The sequence below is a fragment of the Suncus etruscus genome, chromosome 9, assembly GCF_024139225.1.
Source record: "Suncus etruscus isolate mSunEtr1 chromosome 9, mSunEtr1.pri.cur, whole genome shotgun sequence".
Taxonomy (NCBI): Eukaryota; Metazoa; Chordata; class Mammalia; order Eulipotyphla; family Soricidae; genus Suncus; species Suncus etruscus.
This window is the reverse complement of record NC_064856.1, coordinates 29,417,912-29,441,217: the sequence shown is the minus strand read 5'-3', so window position 1 is coordinate 29,441,217 and position 23,306 is coordinate 29,417,912. Positions and strand designations below refer to the sequence as shown.

Below are 23,306 nucleotides of genomic sequence, written 5' to 3'. Positions count from 1 at the left end.
CTCATGTTCCCAGTGTGGCTCTCACTGCCTGTGCTTTTCAGCCACAACATAGTATGAACACCACAGAAAGGAAAGGGAATCAACTGGGTGACAGTTTTAGAGGGAAAGCTGTCCCAAATGAACTCCTTCATTGCCTCCTGGGGCAGAAATACCATGTTGCAGAATTCTGGTCTCTGAACTTCTCGGCACATCCCCAAAAAAAGAGATAGTGGTGTAATCTGTCTTTCTGGGATTTCTAGATTTAACTGTGGCTTACTATACTATGTTCATTTCTTTAGCTTCTACCCACAGAAGAGTGTGGTATAGGAATTAGAGAGCTAGTAAGACACCTGATTGGTACACAACCAACCCCAGTTCTCTCTATGGTACCACATATGGCCCAGGCACAGACAGGAGTAAGCCATAAGCCTGAAGCCCACATAACAAAACAAAGAAATAAAATAACCCAGGAAACCTTGATAGGGCAGTTAGAGCAGGATTTCCCAAGTAGGCAGTACTGTCTCCACTAGACAGTGGGCCAGTCTGTAAGGGTCTAGAAGGGCAGTCACTGCTTCTGGTACACGTGGCAGATAATGAGTGCTAATTTTTGGGGGCCACATCCAGCAGTGCTCAGGTTACTCCTGGCTCTGTGCTCAGAAATCACTCCTAAAGACTCAGGGGACAATATGGGATGTTTGGGATTGAACCCAGATCAGCTATGTGCAAGGAAAATGCCCCCTACCTATTGTGCTATCACTCTAGCCCCATGTATTTTTGTCCAGCCTCATAATTTTTCGTAAAAAAGGAAGGTAAACCAACTAAGTTTGGGAACATATGACTTCCAGGCCAAAGCACATACCTGTTTTTCTTCATAATATGCTCAAAGGGTCTCAGAAAATCTTTCTGGAAACGGAAGTTGGCTAATTCTCCCTTCTCAAGAAACTTCATAGAGAGTTGCCTTAATGAGTCAACAGCGAAGATGGCCACATCTTCATTGGGGTTACAGCCAACCTGAGCAGAAACAGGAAGCCAGGTAAAATGAGGGTAGGGTTTCTTTGTTTTGTTTTGTTTTTGGGCCATGGCAAGTGATGGCTCTGCACTCAGAAATTACTCCTGGTAGGGCTCAGGGAACCATATGGGATGCCGGTAATTGAATTCCATGATCAAATACAGGTAGGCCTTGTGCAAGGCAAACGCACTACTCCTATCCACTGTGCTATCATTCTGGCTCTGGCAGTAGAGGATTTGAACAGTAAAGTGGACAGTAAACCTTCAAATAAAGTTTCTGGGGAAACGTACCCTAAGGAGAAAAGAAAATATCATTTCCTGGCCATAGATGACACAATTTAAAATATAATTGTAACAGATTAGTGTTGTACACAAAATATGACTTTTAAAAGTACTGTTTGGGGCCGGAGAGAAAGCATGGAGGTAAGGCATGCAGAAGGATGGTGGTTCGAATCCCGGCATCCCATACAGTCCCCGTGCCTGTCAGTTAGAATAAAGCCAGGATGGGACCGGAGAGATAGCATGGAGGTAAGGTGTTTGCCTTTCATGCAGAAGGTCGGTGGTTTGAATCCTAGCATCCCATATGGTCCTCTGAGCTTGCCAGGAGCAATTTCTGACCATGGAGTCAGGAGTAACCCCTGAGCGCTGCCGGGTGTGACACAAAAAAAAACAAAAAACAAAAAACAAAACAAAAAAAAAAGAATAGAGCCAGGAGTAACTCCTGAGCGCAGCTGGGTATAACCCCAAAACAAACAAATTTTGGGGCTGTATTTTGGGGCTGGAGATATAGTGCAGATACTATGCCTCAAGCCTGTACAAGGGATGCAGATCCTTAGCACCAATCCTGACAGTGAAACCACATACACAAAGCAACACAAATTAAGACAATATCATCTACATTTCTTTAAGTACATGCATATATATGTGCATGGAAAAATACCTGGAAAGATATTTACTAAATTCCTATGAGTAATTAGATGGGGGGATGGGTAGGCTGGGGCTGGTGATAATCATGTGTTTTTAGGGCCAGAGAGATAGCACAGGGGTTATGACTCCATGCACGCCATCCCACTTCAGTCCTTAGCACTGCATGTGGTCCCTCAGCACTGACAAACACAAGGCCTGAGCACAGCTGGGTATAGTCCATCCTCCCCAAACGATGTTCTAGTTGCTACTTTTAATTTTAGTATGGCTTTTGTTTAGGTATTGTGGTTTATAAGTCTTCTTAACAATAGTTTCAGATATTCAATGTTCCAATGCCAAATGTACCACCAATGTCATTTCACCTATGACCCAGTATCACTTCATATTTAAAGGGCAATATGTTTCATGTAATTAGAAACAAACTAAAAATAAGTGGGGGGTGGAGTTGGAGAGATAGTACTGTGACAGGGCACGTGCCTTGCACACAGCCAACCTAATTTTTGGCAATTCATAGGATTCGTCAAGTTCTATAAGGAGTCATCCCTGAGTGAAGAGTCAGGAGTAAGTCCTGAGCAATGCCAGATGTGTCCCCCCAACCCTCCCAAAATATAGACCAGGTAATGTATTTGCATGTGGCTGACTCTTGTTCAATCTCTGGTATTCCATATGGTCCCCTGAACATTACTAGAAGAGATTCCTGAATACAGAGCCAAGAGTAAATCCCTAAGCATCGCTGACTATGACCCAAAAACCAGACAGAAAAAAAAAAGTAAAAAAAATTAAATTAATAAGAATATAATTTACTCATATAGCGTGGAATTAATGTCTTGCATATGACTAACTCTTGTCTGATCCCCAGCACCAATCATACAGCCCAGGATGCTCCTGAGCATTTCTGGAGAGAACAGGGTCATTTCCAGAACTGTAGGTTCTCATGCCACACAGCCAGTCTGATGGCTAAGAAACCACTGGCCAGGGACACTCAGTCTTCTTAGGCTCTGCCTGGGAACCCTGCATCCAGGCACAGGAGAAAGGATGATATTTCTTTGGTCCTAGGGGTGGCTCAGTGGCAGAGTGAAGCCGAGTCTGTCCCCAGCATCTCTGATCATCTCACTGAGTAGACTCCAACACTTCCAATGTCACCCCTGATGCACTGTGACTAAGTATGTGACACAGGGCACAGCAGCTCCAACAATGGGAAAAAGAAGAGAGACATTTTCTGCCTCAAAATGCAGGTAGGTTCAGGAATTCCTGCTTCAGGCCAACATACTGTGCTGAAACTGCAGCTCTGTGCACACAGGACACCAGGGGTCCTATGAGGAGAAGTGAGGGCTGGGACCACTCTGCTGGCAGGCCAGGTCTCAGCAGGGTCCAGTTGTCTAGTTCATTAAAATCATGAAGATTAGCCGGAGAGATAGCATGGAGGTAGGACATTTGCCTTGCATGAAGAAAGATGGTGGTTCGAATACTGGCATCCCATATGGTCCCCGAGCTTGCCAGGAGTGATTTCTCAATGTAGAGCCAGGAGTAACCCCTGAACGCTGCTGGGTGTGACCCAAAAAACAAATAAACAAACAAACAAACAAACAAAAACCTGTATAAAATCATAAAGACTCCAGGCTCAGGTTCACCAGGCCAACAGCTTTCTTTTCTTTTCTCTTCTCTTCTCTCTCTTTTTTTTTTTTTTTTTTTGGTTTTTGGGTCACACCCGCAAGTGCTCAGGGGTTACTCGTGGCTCTACGCTCAGAAATCGCACCCAGCAGGCTCGGGGGACCATGTGGGATGTCGGAATTTGAACCACCGTCCTTCTGCATGCAAGGCAAATGCCTTACTGCTGTGCTATCTCTCTGGCCCCGGCCAACAGCTTTCTGAGGTAGCAGAAAGAAGGAAAAGCCCAGAGTGAGCAACTAAAGGGGTGCACTGATTTTGCACTGAACAGCTGGAATAGGCTTTCATAATGAAGTGGCCAAGCATGAAATAACTGTCCAATTACTATCTGCCCAGCTATGTCCCAAACTTGTCACAACATAGTCCAGAGACAACTAGGCTTGTTATGAAGTCTTGACAACAGAATGGGAAAAATAACTTTACAAACCGAGGTTTTCTCATAAAAGAGAAATCCTGGTAATAAACAGGAACCCAGACTCTTGAAGAGCAAGAAAAATATTTACCAAAACTCATCATTTCCAAAGGAACAAAGAATTCCACAGCTATTAGTCAGATCTTCTGAAACAAAGGGGCAATGTGTGTTCCCATTTAGTTGTCATATATTCGGAAAAGAATACAGGGTCCAGGCAAGATAATGGTCCGCTTTTTCTTTCTCAACAAGCTCACATCTATTATGCTGACTGGCCTATTGGCCTGGAACAATGAGAAAAAGGGCTGGGTTGAGCTCATGGAATGCATTAGGCGAGAGTGCCACCACTTATTCCACTATTTCTGACTGGGTCAGAAGTAGCACAGGCCTCAGTCTCAGTCTCTTAGCAAAGGTTCAGATAAAAGCATCAGTCCAAAGAGGCCTTCCCTAATGACTGCTGGCATATGTCCTTACACAGTACTAGTAAACCATTAGCTCAGATACATTGTCATAAAATGTAGGTCACTAAATGCAGGCAACTCCTCTGTATTGTCTGGCATGTACTACGTTTGTCTAAGAGATGTGTGCTACTAGGTACCTCAATCTGAGCTGATAAGTAAATCAAAGGAAACAAAGAACTCTGATTAGTTCAGTTAGAAGAAAGTCTGCATTTAATAACACCTCACTTGAAAAAAAATGATATCATATTTAATGCTCAGAGACAATTTTCTCTTAAATTATTATTATTATTGTTGTTGTTGTTGTTGTTTTGGGCCACACAATTTTGATGTTCAGGGGTTACTCCTGGCTATGCACTCAGAAATTGCCTCTGGTTTGGGGGAACCATATGGGATTCGGGAGGGGGGTGGGGGGGGATTGAACTGAGGTCTGTCCTAGGCTAGCACTTACAAGAAAGACTTACCTCTAGGGCCACCTCTCTGACCCCTTAAATTATTATTATTATTATTATTATTATTATTATTATTATTATTATTATTTTGGGTCATACCCGGCAGTGCTCAGGGGTTACTAGCTCTATGCTCAGAAATTGCTCCGAGGGGCTGGGCGGTGGCGCTAAAGGTAAGGTGCCTGCCTTGCCTGCGCTAGCCTTGGACGGACCGCGGTTCGATCCCCTGGTGTCCCATATGGTCCCCCAAGCCAGGAGCAACTTCTGAGCACATAGCCAGGAGTAACCCCTGAGCGTTACCGGGTGTGGCCCAAAAACCAAAAAAAAAAAAAAAAAAAAAAAAAGAAATTGCTCCTGGCAGGCTCAGGGGATCATAAGGGATGCCAGGATTTGAACTACTGTCCTTCTGCATACAAGGCAAAAAGCTCTACCTCCATGCTATCATTCCGGCTCCTTAAAGTTTTTTTTAATAAAAAAGATTGGCAATGTTATAAAACACCAACATGGTTGTCCATATGATCTTGGTGGTATGATCCTATATCCATGATATATGAGAGTAAAGTACTTGATACTATTTGCTTTTTCAGTCTGAATTCTGTCAATATTTAAGTATGTGACTGAACTGCTCTTTGGGTCCATATAAAAAATGACCCATAGGCACCAAAATATATGGTCAATTTTCTATTATCTTATTTATTTTTGTTTTTTGGGTCACACCCGGCAGCCCTCAGGGGTCACTCCTGGCTTTATGCTCAGAAATCGCTCCTGACAGGCTCAGGGGACCATATGGGATGCTGGGATTTGAACCACCGTCCTTCTGCATGCAAGGCAAAAGTCCTACCTCCATACTATCTCTCCGGCCCCGATTTTCAATTACTCTTGTGAGTTCAGTCACCTATCTTTTTTTTGGAGGTTGAGTGGGGAGAATATAGACATAGATGGAGTGGCTTTCTTTTTCTTCTTTGGGGGCCTACACCTGGTGATGCTCAGGGGTTACTCCTGACTATGGGCTCAGAAATTGCTCCTGGCTTGGGGGACCATATGGGACACCGGGGGATAGAACAGCGGTCTGTCCTAGGTTAGCACGTACAAGGCAAATGCCCTACCACTTCCGCCACTGCTCCGGCCCCTGAAGTGGTTTTCTTTTCTTTTCTTTTTTCTCTTTCTTTCCTCCCCTCCCATCCCCTCCCCTCCCCTCCCCTCCCCTCCCCTCCTCTCCTCTCCTCTCCTCTCCTCTCTCTCTCTCTTTTTTGTGGTTTTTGGGTCACACCTGGCAGTGCTCAGGCGAAATTCCTGTCTCTATGCTCAGAAATTGCTCCTGGCAGGCACGGGGGACCATATGGGAAGCCAGATTCGAACTGATGACCTTCTGCATTAAAGGCAAACGCCTTACCTCTATGCTATCTCTCCGGCCCCTGGAAGGGTTTTCTAATTAGAAGTTATCTTATCATTGAGGGAATAGAGCAGCAGGTAGGGCATTTAGGTTTTGAAAATTAGTACCCTACCTGGTCCCCCACTAAGTCCACCAGGAGTAATCCCCAATTTCAGAGCCAGGAGTAAGCCCTGGGTTACCCAATGTTTTTGGGTATGGCCCAAAATCAGTTCAAAGAAAGTAGTTACCTTATTGAAGTGATCTCCTATCACATGCCAAATTCGTGACCACTGGAGTCGGATACGATTCATGTTATAGTAGGAGATCTCCACAATCTTCTGCAGGCTGAACATGCGGGGATGATGTGGCGAAGCCAGCTCGTCCATAGACACAGCACACAGCCAGCGGACAAAGTCAACTACACATCCAACAAGCACAGAATGTCTTGTTAGTAATGAACGAATGGTCACAAATGAGGCATTTAATATTGGCACAAGGGAGTGAAATACATACCTATTGCATTTCCATCCAGTCTGGTGGATCCAGTAAAAATCCTAGGAAAATAATTCCAGACATAATGAAATAAAATCAGATGTGGAGGCTAGAATTTCCATTTCAAACACTTAGAAAAAGTAAGAAAGAAAAAATGTTAGACCTTGTACCTTTTTTAAAATAAATGATGAGGGGCTAGAGAAAAATATTGCAGTGGGTAGAGAGCGTGCCTTGATGTGTCTGACTCTGGGTTCAATCCTTGGCACTTTGTTTGGTCCCCTAAGCCCTATTAGGAGTAATTCCTGAGCACAGAGCCATGAGTATCCCCTGAACATTGCTGGGTGTGACACCAAAACAAGACAACAAAGTACTTCCTACTGAAAAAATAATCAAGACAAAAGCACAACTTAAAATTATTAAGATTTAGAAACGGGCCCGGAGAGATAGCACAGCGGCGTTTGCCTTGCAAGCAGCCGATCCAGGACCAAAGGTGGTTGGTTCGAATCCTGGTGTCCGATATGGTCCCCCGTGCCTGCCAGGACAGGCAGGAGTAACCCCTGAGCACCACCGGGTCTGACCCAAGAACCAAAAAAAAAAAAAAAATTAGAAACAACCCAGGAGTCCAACAATGACTGAATGGATAAAGATGTGACGTGTATATACAACAGAATATTACTTCTTATTTTATTTATTTATTTATTTATTTATATTTGGTTTTGGGGTCACACCCGGCAGTGCTCACGGGTTATTCCTGGCTCTATGCTCAGAAATCGCTCCTGGCAGGCTCGGGGGACCATATGGGATGCCGGGATTTAAACCAACGACCTTCTGCATGCAAGGCAAACGCCTTACCTCCATGCTATCTCTCTGGCCCCTTCTTATGAGAAAATGAAAATTCCACTTTGTTTCATCTTGAATGACACTGAAATGTGCCATGCTAAATGCAGTGAATTAGAAGGATATAATACTGAATGATCTCACCACAGTGAAATATAAAGAAAGAATGCAAGGGGACATACAATGGCCAGTCTAGACAAAGTGCAATTCTGCCAATAAAATGATATTTCCCTGCCTACCAGAGAAGAAGGCATTCTATTGATAGGTCTGATGCAGTAATATTGTATGCCTCAGACACTAACTTAAGACTATTGTAGGGGCCGGAGATATAGCATGGAGGTAAGGCCTTTGCCTTTCATGCAGGTCATTGGTTCGAATCCTGGCGTCCCATATGGTCCCCTGAGCCTGCGAGGAGTGATTTCTAAGCAAAGAGTCAGGAGTAACCCCTGAGCGATGCCGGGTGTGACTCCCCCCACCCCACCCCCCCAAAAAAAACAAGAACAAAAAAAAGACTACTGTAAATCAAGTACCTCCGGTAAGAAGAAAATACCGGGCCTGGAGATATAGCACAGCGGCGTTTGCCTTGCAAGCAGCTGATCCAAGACCAAAGGTGGTTGGTTCGAATCCCGGTGTCCCATATGGTCCCCCGTGCCTGCCAGGAGCTATTTCTGAACAGACAGCCAGGAGTAACCCCTGAGCACCGCCGGGTGTGGCCCAAAAACCAAAAACCAAAAAAAAAAAAAAAAAATACTGCAAGCAAAATTCATGCTTTTGACAAACTGTCACAATAAAGTTAAAACTTGTTTTATTTATTTATTTATTTATTTATTTATTTATTTATTTTCATTTTGGGACCACACCTGGCAGTGCCTAGGGCTGACCCCTGGCTCTGTACTCAGGAATTACTCCTGGTAGTGCTTGTGGACCAAACAGATTACAGGAATCAAACCCAGGTCAGCTTTTTTTTTTTAAAGGCAAGCACCTTACCTGGTGTACTATCTCTCCAGTCCCATTTTGTTTTATTTGGATTTTGGGACACATGAGCTATGCTCAGAGTCACCTCTGGTGGTGTTCAGGAGGCTATCTGTGATGCTTGAGGTTAAAACAAGGTAGACCATGTAAAAGGCATGGGTCTTATACCTGTACTATCTCTCCAGCTCTAAAGTTGTAAATTTTTCTTTTTTTTGGGGGGTCACACCCAACAGTGCTCAGGGGTTACTCCTGGCTCTACGCTCAGAAATCGCTCCTGGCAGGCTCGGGGGACCATATGGGATGCCGGGATTCGAACCACCGTCCTTCTGCATGTAAGGCAAATGCCTTCCCTCCATGCTATCTCTCCAGCTAAAGTTGTAAATTTCTTAGCTTTGGGCTGTACCCTGTGGTCCCAGGGGTGCTGAAGGATCATGTGGTTCTAAGGATCAAACCTGGGACTCCTGTATACAAATCAAGTGCTTCAGTCATCTTTGAGTCATCTGTGTGGCTTAAAATAAGTTACTGGGGATGGTGTGAGAGTTGGGTCACACTCAGTAGTATTCTCGGGCTTTGGGGATTGATTAAACCAGGGTCAGCCACATGCAAATCAAAAATACCTTAACTTCAGTAGCATCTCTCTGGCTCAAAAAGTTTAAAGTTATTTAAAGTCAAAGAAAAGAATTCAAATAAATGTGAAGGTTGCCTGTTCTTAGAGATCATTCATCTTTTGTAGCCCAAGTGAGTAATCAGGAAATGGGTTTCAATAATGAAATAAAGTTGGAATCACTTATACCCAGTAATGCCACCAGTGATGCCAAGCCACTAGGCAACCGTGTTGTACCACTTCCCAGCAGCACAGCTACACTAAGGAGAAAAATCCTTACCTGTCCACAGCTACAACCACACTCTGAGAGCTGGTCTCCCCAACTGACTCCTGGAAACTGGCCATCTGTCTTTTATCCACTCCGCCACTCACCAAATTACCTGCAACAATGAGAGAAGTCAGTATTGACTCAAGGGTTTGGTGTGGCATCAATAAGCAGAGACAAAAGACATGAGAAAAGGCTGCAGGCAAAAATCCCTGCAACTGATGTTAGAATAAAAGTAAAGTTGATTATTAAAAAAAAAAAAAAAAGTAAAGTTGGTGGAGCAATAATACAGCGGTTAGGGCACTTGCTTTGTATGTGGCTGACCCAGCTTGAATCCCTGGAACCCTATATGGTCCCCAAGACCCTCCAGGAGTGATCCCTGAGTGCAGAGCCAGGAGTAAGCCCTAAGTACTGCCAGGAGTGGCCCCCAAAATAAGAAAACAAATAAAAAGTTAATTTAGAACAAGTATTTCCAGCAGTAATTCCTGAGCAAAGACAGGGGAATAGCTTCCAACAAACCCTGGGTGTGGCTCAAAATAACAAAAAATAAAATTAGATACTAACTTTAAATTACATTTTTTTCTTTTTGGTTTTTGGGTAACACCTGGAAGTTCTCAGGAGTTACTTCAGGCTGTGTACTCAGGAATTATTCCTGGAGGCGCTCTGATAGATCACATGGGATGAAGGAATCAAGCCCAAGTCAGCTATGTACAAGACAAGCAACTTTCCCAATATATCTATGACTTCAAATTATTTATTTAATGCCCTTAAATAAACATGAAAGGGATGCTCGGTCTATCTTCTATCATCTAGAGATGGAACCATCATTCTATACCATCCCTCAAGTTGTAAATTCTCTAAAGCAAACAGCTTGCCTACCTCCCAGCTAGTTTACATGGCTAGACAGATAAAAGTAATGCATCCTGTCAATTCTGAGGAAAAAAGCATTTTACTTAACACATAATCCCATTAGGAGCTGAAGCCAACATTTCCATTTTCATAAATGTCTGTCAGCTGGCATAGAGGAAGAAGTGATTTGCAAGACAGTCCTGATAAGACAGGCAAGGGTTCATCCTGTGTGACATGTGAATCTGTGACAGTCAGCTGTAGGTTAGTGGTGTCTTCTTACCAAGGCCGAGGCCCATGAACTCATCTCCTACTAATGTGTGGCCCTTCAGGCTCCCTTCTCGTTCACGTCCAGACCCAGAGAGATAGCGGGTCTTCACGCCTGTTCCTATCAGCTGAGCGAGTTCCAGTTGGCTGATACATTTCAAGATCTAATGAAAAGGAGAGAAACAATAAGTTCTAACTTTACAACCTGAAAAGGAGACAGATTTATGAACTAAAAAGATGCTTGTATATTTTTCTCAAACCTAGCCAGGAGGGGCCGGAGAGATAGCATAAAGGTAGGGTGTTTGCCTTGCATGCAGATTCCCGACATCCCATATGGTCCCCCAAGCCTGCCAGAATCGATTTCTTTTTTTTTTTTTTTTTTGGTTTTTGGGCCACACCCGGTGATGCTCAGGGGTTACTCCTGGCTATGCGCTCAGAAGTCGCTCCTGGCTTGGGGGACCATATGGGACGCCGGGGGATCGAACCGCGGTCCGTCCGAGACTAGAGCAGGCAAGGCAGGCACCTTACCATTAGCGCCACCGCCCGGCTCCAGAATCGATTTCTGAGCATAGAGCCAGGAGTAACCCGAGTGCTGCCAGATGTGAACAACAACAACAAAAAAAACCTAGCCAGGAACCTTCGGAAAATGAGTCCTGAAGACAGATCATGATAGATGTACATATATTTGACTCTATTTAAAAAGGAAAGGAAAGGGCTGGGGAGATGGGACCAAGAGCTGGAGTAGTACCCTCCACCCCAAGCCAAAAAAGGAAATAAAATGAGCAAAAACAAACAAACCCCCCAAAACAATGACATTATGCCACATAATCAATTATAAAAATTTATAAGTGACTTGGTGGTAGGGCATTTGCCTTGCATGCAGCTGACGCAGGACGAACACTGGTTCGATCCCCGGCACTCCATATGATCCCCTAAGCCAGGACCAATTTTTGAGCACAGAGCCAGGAGTAACCCCTGAGCGCCACCAGGTGTGACCCCCAAAACCAAAAAAAAAAAAAAGAAAAAAGAAAAAATATTTTAAGTGACTAATGAAAAAGAAGCATTTGGCTGGAACAGGAATTCTATCCACCATGCCACTTGGAATGGTTATTTGCACCATCTAGTCCAGCCCTGCTTTATACTTGACACACCAGCCTCACTGTGGCTCCTTTCATTTGATGTGTCCTGTCCAACTCTAGGACCTGCTGTTCCTTATGCTTGGAATGCTCTTCTCCTGGTGAACTCAGACATGTCATCCTAAAGAGACCACTTTGAGGTCATACCAAGCCCATCATTGACTTCTTTTATCTGGTTGTTTTGGTTTTTTTTTTGGTTTTTGGTTTTTGGGGCACACCCGGCAGTGCTCAGGGGTTACTCCTGGCTGTCTGCTCAGAAATAGCTCCTGGCAGGCACGGGGGACCATATGGGACACTGGGATTCGAACCAACCACCTTTGGTCCTGGATTGGCTGCTTGCAAGGCAAACGCCGCTGTGCTATCTCTCCGGGCCCCTATTTGGGTTTTTATTTGTTTCTTTTTGGACCACACTCGTTGGTGCTCAGAATTTACTCCTGGCTCAATGCTCAAGGATCAGTTCTGGAGGGATATAGGGTTCCAGGGATTGAACCCAGATTGGCCGCATGCAAGGAAAGTACCCACTGTACTATGTCTCCAGTCCTTCTGTATTTTTCTGTATTTTTTCAACATGGAACACTTCAGAGTTGAAATAGAGGGAAGGCTGGGTGAAGGGGACTTGTGTGTTAGCAATGAGGGGAACATGTCCAGTTTCAAGCACTTTTCCATATAGTAAATCTTTTCATTTTAACAGCAGCACAGTAGCAGCATGAGGGCTGTGCAGACCCTGGTTCAGGCTTTCCCTGACCAGCCCATCTCTGAGAGGAAGGGGCTAATGGCAGTTTGTTCCCTAGATTATCAGATCATTACTCTCTGCCCTCTGTTTTCTCTCTCCTTTTTTCTTTCTGGTTCGTTTTGGTCTACATCCAGCAGTTTTAGAGTTTACTCCTTGATCTCATGAAATGCTATTGGCAGGTTTGGGGGACCCTATGGGATGCTAGGGATTGAATGCAGGTTGGCAAGCCCTGACCCACTGAACTCTCTCTTCTCCAGCCCCAATCTACTGTATTCCCTTCTCCAACCCTTCAGTACCATCATTTTTTGGTTTTTGTTTTTGGGCCACACCTGGCAGTGCTCAGGGGTTATTCCTGGCTCTGTGCTCAGAAATTGCTCCTGGTACCATATGGGATGTCGGGAATTGAACCCGCCCCAGATTGGCTGCAAACAAGGCAAATTCCCTACGACTCTGCTATCACTCTGGCCCAGTACCATCATTTTAACTGACTACCTAACTTATTAAAGTTCATCTAGGAAATAGCCAAAATGTACCAATTATGTGAGAAAAGAGTGATCTCTTCATTGATGGGGCAGCTTGGCTGCTTCCAAACTAATTTTTTATCTACAACAATTAAAATTCTGAAAAATGGGGGCCGGAGAGATAGCATGGAGGTAAGGCATTTGCCTTGCATGCAGAAGGAAGGTGGTTCGAATCCTGGCATCCCATATGGTCCCCCGAGCCTGCCAGGGGTGATTTCCGAGCGTAGAGCCAGGAGTAACCCTGGAGTGCTGCCGGGTGTGACCCCAAAACCAAAAACCAAAAAAAAAATCTGAAAAATGACTTTCCAAACACTTGTTAGTGTAAAGAAATGTTTCCTGAGGTAAAAAAAAAAAAAAAATCCTGACATCCCTTAGGGGCTGCAGTGGTGGCGCAAGCGGTAGGACGTTTGCTTTGCACAGTCTGACCTAGGACGGACAGCAGTTTGATCCCTGGCATCTCATGTAGTCCCCCAAGCCAGGAGTGATTTCTGAGTACATAACCAGGAATAACCCCTGAGTGTCACTGGGTATGGCCCAAACAAAACAAAACAAAAAAATCCTGGCATCCCATATGGTCCCCCCTTCCCTGCCAGGTGTGATTTCTCTTCTTTTTTTTTTTTTAAATCTGGTTTTTGGGCCACACCTGGCAGTGCTCAGGGGTCATCCTGGCTCCAAGCTCAGAAATCGCTCCTGGCAGACTTGGGGATCATATGGGATGCCAGGATTCGAATCACTGTCCTTCTGCATGCAAGGCAAATGCCCTATTTCCATGCTATCTCTGCGGCCCCCAGCCAGGTGTGATTTCTAAGTGCAGAGCCAGCAGTAACCTCTGAGTGTCATCTGGTGTGAACCCCACCCCCCAAAAAATCTAAGAATATTGCTTTATTAAAATAAAAGAGTGGGGGCTAGAGAGAGAGCACAATGGTGTTTGCCTTGCAAGCAGCTGATCCAAGACCCAAGGTGGTTGGTTCGAATCCCGGTGTCCCGTATGGTCCCCCGTGCCTGCCAGGAGCTATTTCTGAGCAGACAGCCAGGAGTAACCCCTGAGCACCGCCAGGTGTGGCCCAAAAACCAAAATAAATAAATAAATAAATAAATAAAATAAAATAAAATAAAATAAAATAAAATAAAATAAAAGAGTGAACCACTGGCAATCTCCACTCATCCCTTCTCAAAGATAATCAGGGAAACCAGGAGGTGTAGAAGGACTGAGGAAAGTGGAATTGTACAGAGAAAACCTCAGGGACCATTTCAGGAGGTGGTATGTCACAACAAGCTTCATCCAGCACAGAGCGAGGCATTTCAATAGAGGAATAGTACAGTGAGTAGGGTATTTGCCCTCCATTCGGCTGACCTGGGTTTGATTCCCAGCATCCCCAACATGCCAAAAGTAACTTGAGTCAGAACCAGAAGTAACACCTGAGTGCTGCTGGGTGTGGCCCAAAAAAAACGAAGAAAAAAAAAAAAAAGGAGAGAAATTTGTCTAAGAAAAAATCTTGAGTTAAAGTTAGACAGTACTCTGAGGGGAAAACAAAGACAATGACCAAACAGAGATGAACACTCAGTACAAAAAATTTCAGGGGTCATCCTGAGCAGGAAGAGGTAATTTGTAGGCTTTGAGTGAGACATGCCTCATGCCAGGAATTTCCAAGGTAGTTGCCATCAGTGTGAGCCACGGTGATAAGGGTCTTTATGGTGTCAATGTTCTTCTGCTTCATTTCTGTGATGCTAGAGCTGGCTGTCAACAGGGAGAAGCGAGCCAGAGCTTGAACATAGGCATCTCGTTCCAGCTGCAAAGGAAGAGAAAAGACCAATTCTATCCTTAATGCAATTGTTTTCACATGGAGGAGACAGGTGCACTGGGTTATCACCCATCTTTATGGCGCATTTACATGTCAGTTATTCTATGCTGGTGGCTTCCTTCTATCAGACATGCCAAAACAGTACTTGTGTGTGTGTGTGTGTGTGTGTGTGTGTGTGTGTGTGTGGTTTTTGGGTCACACCCGGCAGTGCTCAGGGGTTATTCCTGGCTCCAGGCTCAGAAATTGCTCCTGGCAGGCACGGGGGACCATATGGGACGCCGGGATTTGAACCGATGACCTCCTGCATGAAAGGCAAACGCCTTACCTCCATGCTATCTCTCCGGCCCCAACAATACATTTTTAAGAACTAGCTTTCCCCTTTCCAGCTAACCTCAAATACAGGTTTTTTCCTTCCTTCCTTCCTTCCTTCCTTCCTTCCTTCCTTCCTTCCTTCCTTCCTTCCTTCCTTCCTTCCTTCCTCCCTCCCTCCCTCCCTCCCTCCCTCCCTCCCTCCCTCCTTCCTTCCTTCCTTCCTTCCTTCCTTCCTTCCTTCCTTCCTTCCTTCCTTCCTTCCTTCTCTCTCCTTTCTTTCTTTTCTTTTCTTTCTCTCTCTCCTTCCTTCCTTCCTCCCTCCCTCCCTCCCTCCCTCCCTCCTCCCTCCCTCCCTCCCTCCCCCCTCCCTCCCTCCCTCCTTCCTTCCTTCCTTCCTTCCTTCCTTCCTTCCTTCCTTCCTTCCTTCCTTCCTTCCTTCCTTCCTCCCTCCCTCCCTCCCTCCTTCTCTCCCTCCCTCCCTCTCTCCCTCCCTCCATTCCTTTCTTAATTTTGTTTTTTATTTTATTTATTTTTGTTTTTTGGGTCACACTTTACTGTGCTCAGGAGTCCTGGCTCTGTGCTCAAAAATCACTCCTGGCAGGCACAGGGAACCATATGGGAAGCCGGAATTCGAACCACTGCCCCTCCTGGATCGGCTGCTTGCAAGGCAAATGCCCTATTGCTGTGCTATCTTTCCAGCCCCTAATTTTGGTTTTTGGATCACAGCCATCAATTCTTGGGGATTACTCCAGGCTCTGAGCTCAGGGAACCATATGGGGTAACAGGGATTGAACCCAGGTCAGCCACATTTGAGGCAAGCACCCTACCTGCAATATTATCTTTCTAGTACTTCAAACATAGATTTCATGTTGCCTTCCCTTTGGGGGAATGAAAGGAAAAAATGTAATGCTGAATGTTGAAATAATCACAATTAAATTATGATACTTCCAACAGCCCTGCAAGGCAGACATATAATCTCAAACGAATGAGGGGGAAAATGGTGTCTCAGAGAAATGACATTGTTGAGCCAATCTCACTTGGCTAGAAAAATAGAACTAAGCTTTAAAACTAAAAGAGGCTGTTAGTAATCTGTGGTCCTCATAAAAGAAAATGCAAATTGCAAAATCAAGGGGAACAGAGATGGAATGTTTCAGGGTAAATGGGTACAAATTCTACTGATTTCAAAGGTCATGAGAGGATGGAATTAACTATGTTACCCTTGTAACAGTCAGAGAACTGTATTTAATTTGCTAGAATTTTTCATACTTGAGATTGGCCACAGACATTCATTTTGCATTGAACTATTTGTTTACCCCATGGAAAAATAGAAATCAGGTGATGATAATTAAAAACTTTTTTTCCCTTTTTGGTAGTGTCAGAGATTGAGCAAACCCAGGGCCTTACATACCTTACAAATGTGCAAGCATGTGCTCTGCCTATAAGCCAAACTCTTAGACCATAGTAACTGAGCTTAAAAGAAAAAAAAAGGGCCCGGAGAGATAGCACAGCGGCGTTTGCCTTGCAAGCAGCCGATCCAGGACCAAAGGTGGCTGGTTCGAATCCCGGTGTCCCATATGGTCCCCCGTGCCTGCCAGGAGCTATTTCTGAGCAGACAGCCAGGAGTAACCACTGAGCACCGCCGGGTGTGGCCCAAAAACCAAAAAAAATAAAATAAAATAAAAAAAATATATATATATAAGCACCAAAACATTAGGAAGATGGGCAGAAAGGGTGTTTCAGAGACTAGAGCAATAAATAGTACAGCACTAGGATGCTTGCTTTCCACATGGCCTATTCAGGTTCAGTCCACAACACTACTATATGATCCCTCAAGTTCACCAGTACTGATCCCTAAGTAGAGCCAGGAGTAAGCCCTGAATACCATTGGGTGTGGCCCCAAACCTTTAAAAAAGTGGTGTTTCATCAAATATAGTCAAGTACTGGACCTTTGTTACTCTGTAAGGTTTGCATCCAAGTCCCTGACTTTCCTCCTAAAGACGATGCTTCCAGCATGAGTTTATGCTTTTTTCCTCTCCATGGCATGAGAAAGTTGTTTACTGAGATTTCCTTTTTTCCCTCCCTTCATTAATTAGGCATTTCTGATCATTTCTAAGTAGTGCCGAATCTAAAAGCACATAGCCCATCTGCACCTCTGGAGAGATTCACTGACTTAAACCCACCTGCATTCCAAAGATGCAGGCAATCCGGATTGCACAGCGAATGCCTTCTAAGCACAAGGAGGCCACATCAGTGTCATCACAGTTCTGTAGTCCAATGCTGTAGGCTGCCAACAGCGGTGTCCATACCAACTGCCAAAAGGAAGGAAGATTTCAATGTGTCTCAAATTTCAGTATTGAAAGAGCACTTAAAAGCTAAGTGGTCAGTTAGGAGCAGAGCCAGGACACAAGTAAACATTACCGATCAACCAGAGATCCACTCTGATGGGTCTACTTGGTGTTGCGGAACCCTCTGTACAAGGTGTACTGTGCACACATTAATTACCAGTCAGAGGTGAGTCAGCAAAATAAAATCTATAAACTAGTGAAGCTCTATAAACAGGATATTGCAAGGCTCTTAATTCATAAATACACTCTCTCTCTCTCTCTCTCTCTCTCTCTCTCTCTCTCTCTATCTATCTATCTATCTATCTATCTCTATCTCTATCTCACTCTCACTCTTTTATGTGGTTTATTTGTTTTTGGGCCAGACCTGATGGTACAGAGGGCTTAGTCCTTGCTCTGCAATCAGGAATCATTCCTGGTGGACTCAGGAGACCACATGGGATACTGGAATCAAATCTGGGTAAGCCACATGCACGGCAAACCCCCTCCTTGCTGCATTATCTTGCTGGCTCTCTCTCTCTCTCTCTCTCTCTCTCTCTCTCTCTCTCTCTCTCTCTCTCTCTCTCTCTCTCTCTCTCTCTCTCTCTCTCTCTCTCTCTCTCTCTTTGGGTCACACCTAGCAGCGCTCAGAGGTTACTCCTGGCTCTCAGAAATCACTCCTGGCAGGCTATGGGATGCCGGGATTCAAACCACTGTCCTGCATGCAAGGCAAATGCCCTACCTCCATGCTATCTCTCTGGCCTTCTGGCTCTCTTTTTTTTTTTTTGGTTTTTGGGCCACACCCGGTGACGCTCAGGGGTTACTCCTGGCTATGCACTCAGAAGTCGCTCCTGGCTTGGGGGACCATATGGGACGCCGGGGGAATCGAACCGTGGTCCGTCCTAGGGTAGCGCAGGTAAGGCAGGCACCTTACCTTTAGCGCCACCGCCCGGCCCCCTGGCTCTCTCTTAATTCAATTTATTTACTTTATTTTTCTTTTTTTGTTTTTTGTTTTTTGTTTTTTGTTTTGTTTTTGGGCCACACCCGGTAATGCTCAGGGGTTACTCCTGGCTATGTGCTCAGAAGTTGCTCCTGGCTTGGGGGACCATATGGGACACCGGGGGATCGAACCGCGGTCCGTCCAAGGCTAGCGCAGGCAAGGCAGGCACCTTACCTTTAGCGCCACCGCCCGGCCCCCTTACTTTATTTTTCTACAATTTTCTTGTGAGTCACCTTGAAATAAAAGCCAGTGAGTATCTAGAATTAATCAGTTAACAGAATATTATCAGTTATTATTCTTTAGATAAACCAAATGAAGTTTAGATAGTACTTAAATATTTTCTAGATATTTAAAAAATAGACCTCAGGAAACTGCCTCATCTGAAAAAAGAACATCAAGATATGAAACCAATTAAAGTGTCTCTTTTGCCTAAAAGTTTATTGACTATCTGGACCACGCAGTCTTACATGTAGCAACCCTCTTATTTGTCTCCAATTTTCAGGTGACAGAGAGGCCAAATAACCTGATCAAGTGTACTATAGGGAAGTGCTATCAAGTGTCAATGGTAGGACTGAAACCAGACTTGTTGGTGATCAGGTAAGTCACCGGTGCTGGCATTTCAGCAGGCTTCTAGGGGCTTCAAGAAAGGACTCACTTTAGTCCCAGCTCAGAAAAACTACTCACCCTTGGCTTTCCCCACCAATACCACTCCTATGAATATACCCCAGGGTCCCAAAAATACAGTGCGGAAAACCCTCCTTTGAATGCCCATGTTCATTGCAGCACTATTCACAATAGCCAGATTCTGGAATCAACCCAAGTGCACGAGAACATGTGAATGGATAAATAAATCATGGTACATCCACACAATGGAATACTACACAGCTGTAGAAAAAAGGAAGTCATGAAATTTGCTTATACATGGATGGATATAGAGGATTATGCTGAGTGAAATAAAGAAGAACATAAGTCAAAGGATGATCACACTCATTTATAATTGTGGGAAATATATAAAAATATATAAATATATATAAAATATGGTATGGTATTAATATCCAACGAGGACATGACCATGGTAGGAAGCTTGCCACAAGTAGCGGGGGAGTGCATTTCGGGCAAGGAAGGAATCACTGACAATTATAGCTGGAAATGACCATTTTGGTCAAGAACTGGGTGCTGAAAGGAAATAAAAGTAATAGGCATGATACCCCTTCAGTAATGTGTGTATGAGAGAGAGAGAGAGAGAGAGAGAGAGAGAGAGAGAGAGAGAGAGAGAGAGAGAGAGGGAGGAAATTTTCCAAACTCAATCATGAACAAGTTTGTAGATTTGAGACACATAACAAAGTATATTAAATTTTGAGATGTACATAAAACAAACAAACAAACAAACAAACAAAAATGGGCTGGTCAATTGCAGAATCAAGGTTAGCCTTGCCCTGCATTTCTGACTGTTCAGGATACTCACTTTGAACATTGGCCGGACGTGGTCCAAGTGTGTGGCACTCGTGAATGGGGCTTTGGCATGGCTCACAGCCTCCATTAGGGCTTTGGCTGTTTTAGCCATTTGCTCCATCTCCAAATTGTACAGAAGCCTCCGCTGCTTTTCACTAGCTACATCTACAAAGAAATAAGACAATATCAACAATAGTAGCTGACATCACTGCACCTTGAGTTCTTGCTTTCTTGAGTTCTTTTTTGCATTTCAGGCATTGCATTATAGATTCACAAATCTTCTCAATCACCTTATGAAACTGGAATAAACACTATTTTACTGATGGGAAAATGAGGCACAGAAGTTAGGTAACCTTCTAAGATCACACAGCTAAAGGTAAGTAGAATCTAAACCTACAGTTTGACACCCTAAACCCAAGCTTCTTGGGTCATAATCCCATCTGGGTTAATTAATTGCATGGGGAAGGGAGCACAAAATTAAAAAAAAAATTGTATTGCTTAGGTGAAAAAGGGTTGAAAGAATAGAAGCTTAAGAAAGCCTGCTCTTTGATAGCGCAGTGGTAGGGCATCTGCCTTGCATAGGCTGACCAAAGATGGACCTCAGTTCCATCCCCGGGTGTCCCATATGGTCCCTCTCCCCCTGAGCCAGGAGTGATTTCTGAGCGCATAGCCAGGAGTAACTCCCGAGCCCACACAAGAAAAGAAAGCCTGCTCTTAGGACCAGAGCGATAGCACTGTGGTAAGGTGTTTGCCTTGCACAAGGCTGACCTGGGACAGACCCGGGTTCAATTCCTGGCATCTGATATGGTTCCCTGAACCTGCCAGAAGCAATTTCTGAATGAAGAGCCAGGAGTAACCCCTGAGCGGCACCGGGTATGGCCCCCCCAAAAAAAAAACAAAACAAAAAAACAAAAAAAAAGAAAGCCTGATCTTCAGAGAGTGCAATTAAGAGTAGATCCCTCTTCATTTGCAGTAGTACAAACCACAATATCAAAAATGAGGAGAGAGAGAGAGAGGATGAGAGAGAGAGAGAGAGAATGAGAAAGAGAGAAAGAATGGAGTCATTTAGTCATCTGGTTACTTATTTAAATTCTCTCTTCTGGGCTCAGAGAGATAGTACAGTGGCATTTGCCTTGCAAGCAGCCGATCCAGGACCAAAGGTAGTTGGTTCGAATCCCGGTGTCCCATATGGTCCCCCGTGCCCGCCAGGAGCTATTTCTGAGCAGACAGCCAGGAGTAACCCCTGAACATCACCGGGTGTGGCCCAAAAACCAAAAAAAAAAAAAAAAATCTCTCTTCTTACTCATCAGAAATCTAGCAAGAAGACGGTAATATTATGAGAGAACTAATCATCATAATGCATTCAATCACATTTCTTATTCTGGTATCTAGATATGCAAATTAAATTTCTCATCAGGGAACTGAATCATGCATTCTGATACATTCAGTGATTGGAACAGGAATAACCTGCAATTTAACCTTACTCTGCTTAGTAGACTTGGTTGCAATTGTATGTTCTTTCGTTTCTTTCATTGCGATTTTCTTGCCTTCTATCTCTTCATAGATGCTGGAGAGATATTCTTCTGGAAGATCTTTACTATCATTGATACCCCGATTCATTTTAATATATTGTTCTTTTGTCATTTTGTTTTTTACCTAGAATTAAAGAAAAAGAAAATAAAATAATTCAGAGAATATCCAATATACAAAGCCACTGATTAGCTACTACAAAAAAAAAAAAAATAGAATACTTTACCTGAGGGCTATGCAAGTCTGTAGTTAGCATAATGATTGAGTATGCAAGAACATATGCCGTGTCAGCACTTGCAAACAGGGTTTGCCTAGAAGAGAAGATTCAGAAAGAACAATATGCCTGGAGATGAGGTTGGAAATGTAATGCTAGAAGTGCTCTTAACCTAGACCAGGTTGACTACTACATATAATGACGAACTAGTTATCACAATGAACAAACCAGAGCTAAAGAAAAAAAAAAGCTAATTGGTTATATATGTGTCCATTGAACTCCATTGGGTAATTTCAAGTCAAACTTCAAAGCAGAGCCTTTCTTGGGGGTACAGGATCCCTTATTTCATTTGTGGTAAGGAAGATACCACAACAGGACGAGCTTAGGACTTATTCCTGGCTCTGCACTGAGGGATCATTCCTGGTAGGCTCAGGAACCATATGGGGTGACGGAAATGAAAACCAGGATACCATGTGCGAGGCCAGTGCCCTGCCTGCTGACTTACTGCTCTGGCCTCTGTTTAGGGACCCTTCTAGTATTAGCTATGTGGCCAGTAAGAACCATGCCTGGGAGTGCTGAGGCTCCACATGGTGCTGGGTACCAAATTCAGAGCCTCATATACAGCAGTCATGTGGTCTATCACATGAATTATCTATCTCCTTATTCCCTTAAAAAATATAATATGCTTGAGGGCGGGACTCTGAATGTCTGGGAGCCTTTCCTAGTAATTAATTTTAGACAACCCACCCAGTGATCTGATGTTGCAGCTCAGGATTCACAGGGCTGGGTTCCTGTGTCACATCTGCAGTGCTCAGGGGCCTCTAGGGTAGCAAGCACCCTGTGATGGTGGTGATAGGGCATATGAAAGGGATGGAACCAGGATTAGCTGTGTGTAAGTCATTCACCATAACCCCTATTCTATCTCTGTATGCCTTAAAAATGAAATTCTTAAGGATCTTTCAAGGCCAAAAGAGATGAGTTAAGTGTGGCATCTAGAGCACAAAATGCTCACATTTGTACCCTGAAGCTCTTCCAGGAACCTTTAGAGTTCCAGCCTAATGCTCTCCCAACTGAGCTATTTCAGTGCTCTGTATCCTGAAGCTCTTCCTCCTTCACTGATTTCTATTTCTACAAGTGTCTACTTTTGCTTGGCACTAGGAAAAATGATGACTAAGACTGTTGTTTAGCTCTCTACTACTTACCGTGTATGGCTCAACAGTGAAAATACACAAAGAGAAATTCTCTTGATCTAAACAGCGTACCAGTGAAGTCAGACTTCACTGTCTTCAGTGAGACATGACAGAAATGTCTCATTTGTCCTTCAAATATACAGAGTTTCAAGACATGAGGCTGGAGCTATAAACACTGGTGCCTCTAGTTATTATTATATTATTATTTTTGGCTTTTGGGCCACACCCAGTGACGCTCAGGGATTACAATTTCTGAGTGCATAGCCAGGAGTACCCCTGAGCGTCACCAGGTATGCCCCCCCCCCCCCAAAAAAAAAAGCAAACAAAAAAAATTTTCTCCTGGCTCGGGGGACCATATAGGACACCAGAGATCGAACCCAGGTCCATTCTGGAATGGATGTGTGCAAGGCTGACACCCTACCACTGTTCTACTGCTCTGGCCCCTAGTGCCTCTAGTTAGAGAGGGAGAAGCTCTGAAGTATACAATTGAAGTTCTAATGTGACATTTATTTAGGATCCAGAAATATTGAGTAAAGGAGATAGAT

The 23,306-nt window shown here is 44.2% G+C and overlaps 1 protein-coding gene across 1 annotated transcript in view; it reads right to left on the bottom strand.

Moving 5' to 3' along the window:
• The window catches only part of ARFGEF2 (ADP ribosylation factor guanine nucleotide exchange factor 2), a 133,506-nt gene that overhangs the window by 32,765 nt on the left and 77,435 nt on the right, over positions 1–23,306 (bottom strand). The window contains exons 17-26 of the mRNA XM_049781364.1: positions 21,584–21,668; positions 21,312–21,483; positions 19,841–19,992; positions 17,235–17,363; positions 14,572–14,730; positions 10,567–10,714; positions 9,453–9,552; positions 6,781–6,821; positions 6,516–6,685; positions 839–990 (exon numbers count right to left, since the gene is read on the bottom strand). Of these exons, the coding sequence (XP_049637321.1) occupies positions 839–990; positions 6,516–6,685; positions 6,781–6,821; positions 9,453–9,552; positions 10,567–10,714; positions 14,572–14,730; positions 17,235–17,363; positions 19,841–19,992; positions 21,312–21,483; positions 21,584–21,668 (1,308 nt within the window). The remainder of the gene's footprint in view (positions 1–838; positions 991–6,515; positions 6,686–6,780; positions 6,822–9,452; positions 9,553–10,566; positions 10,715–14,571; positions 14,731–17,234; positions 17,364–19,840; positions 19,993–21,311; positions 21,484–21,583; positions 21,669–23,306) is intronic.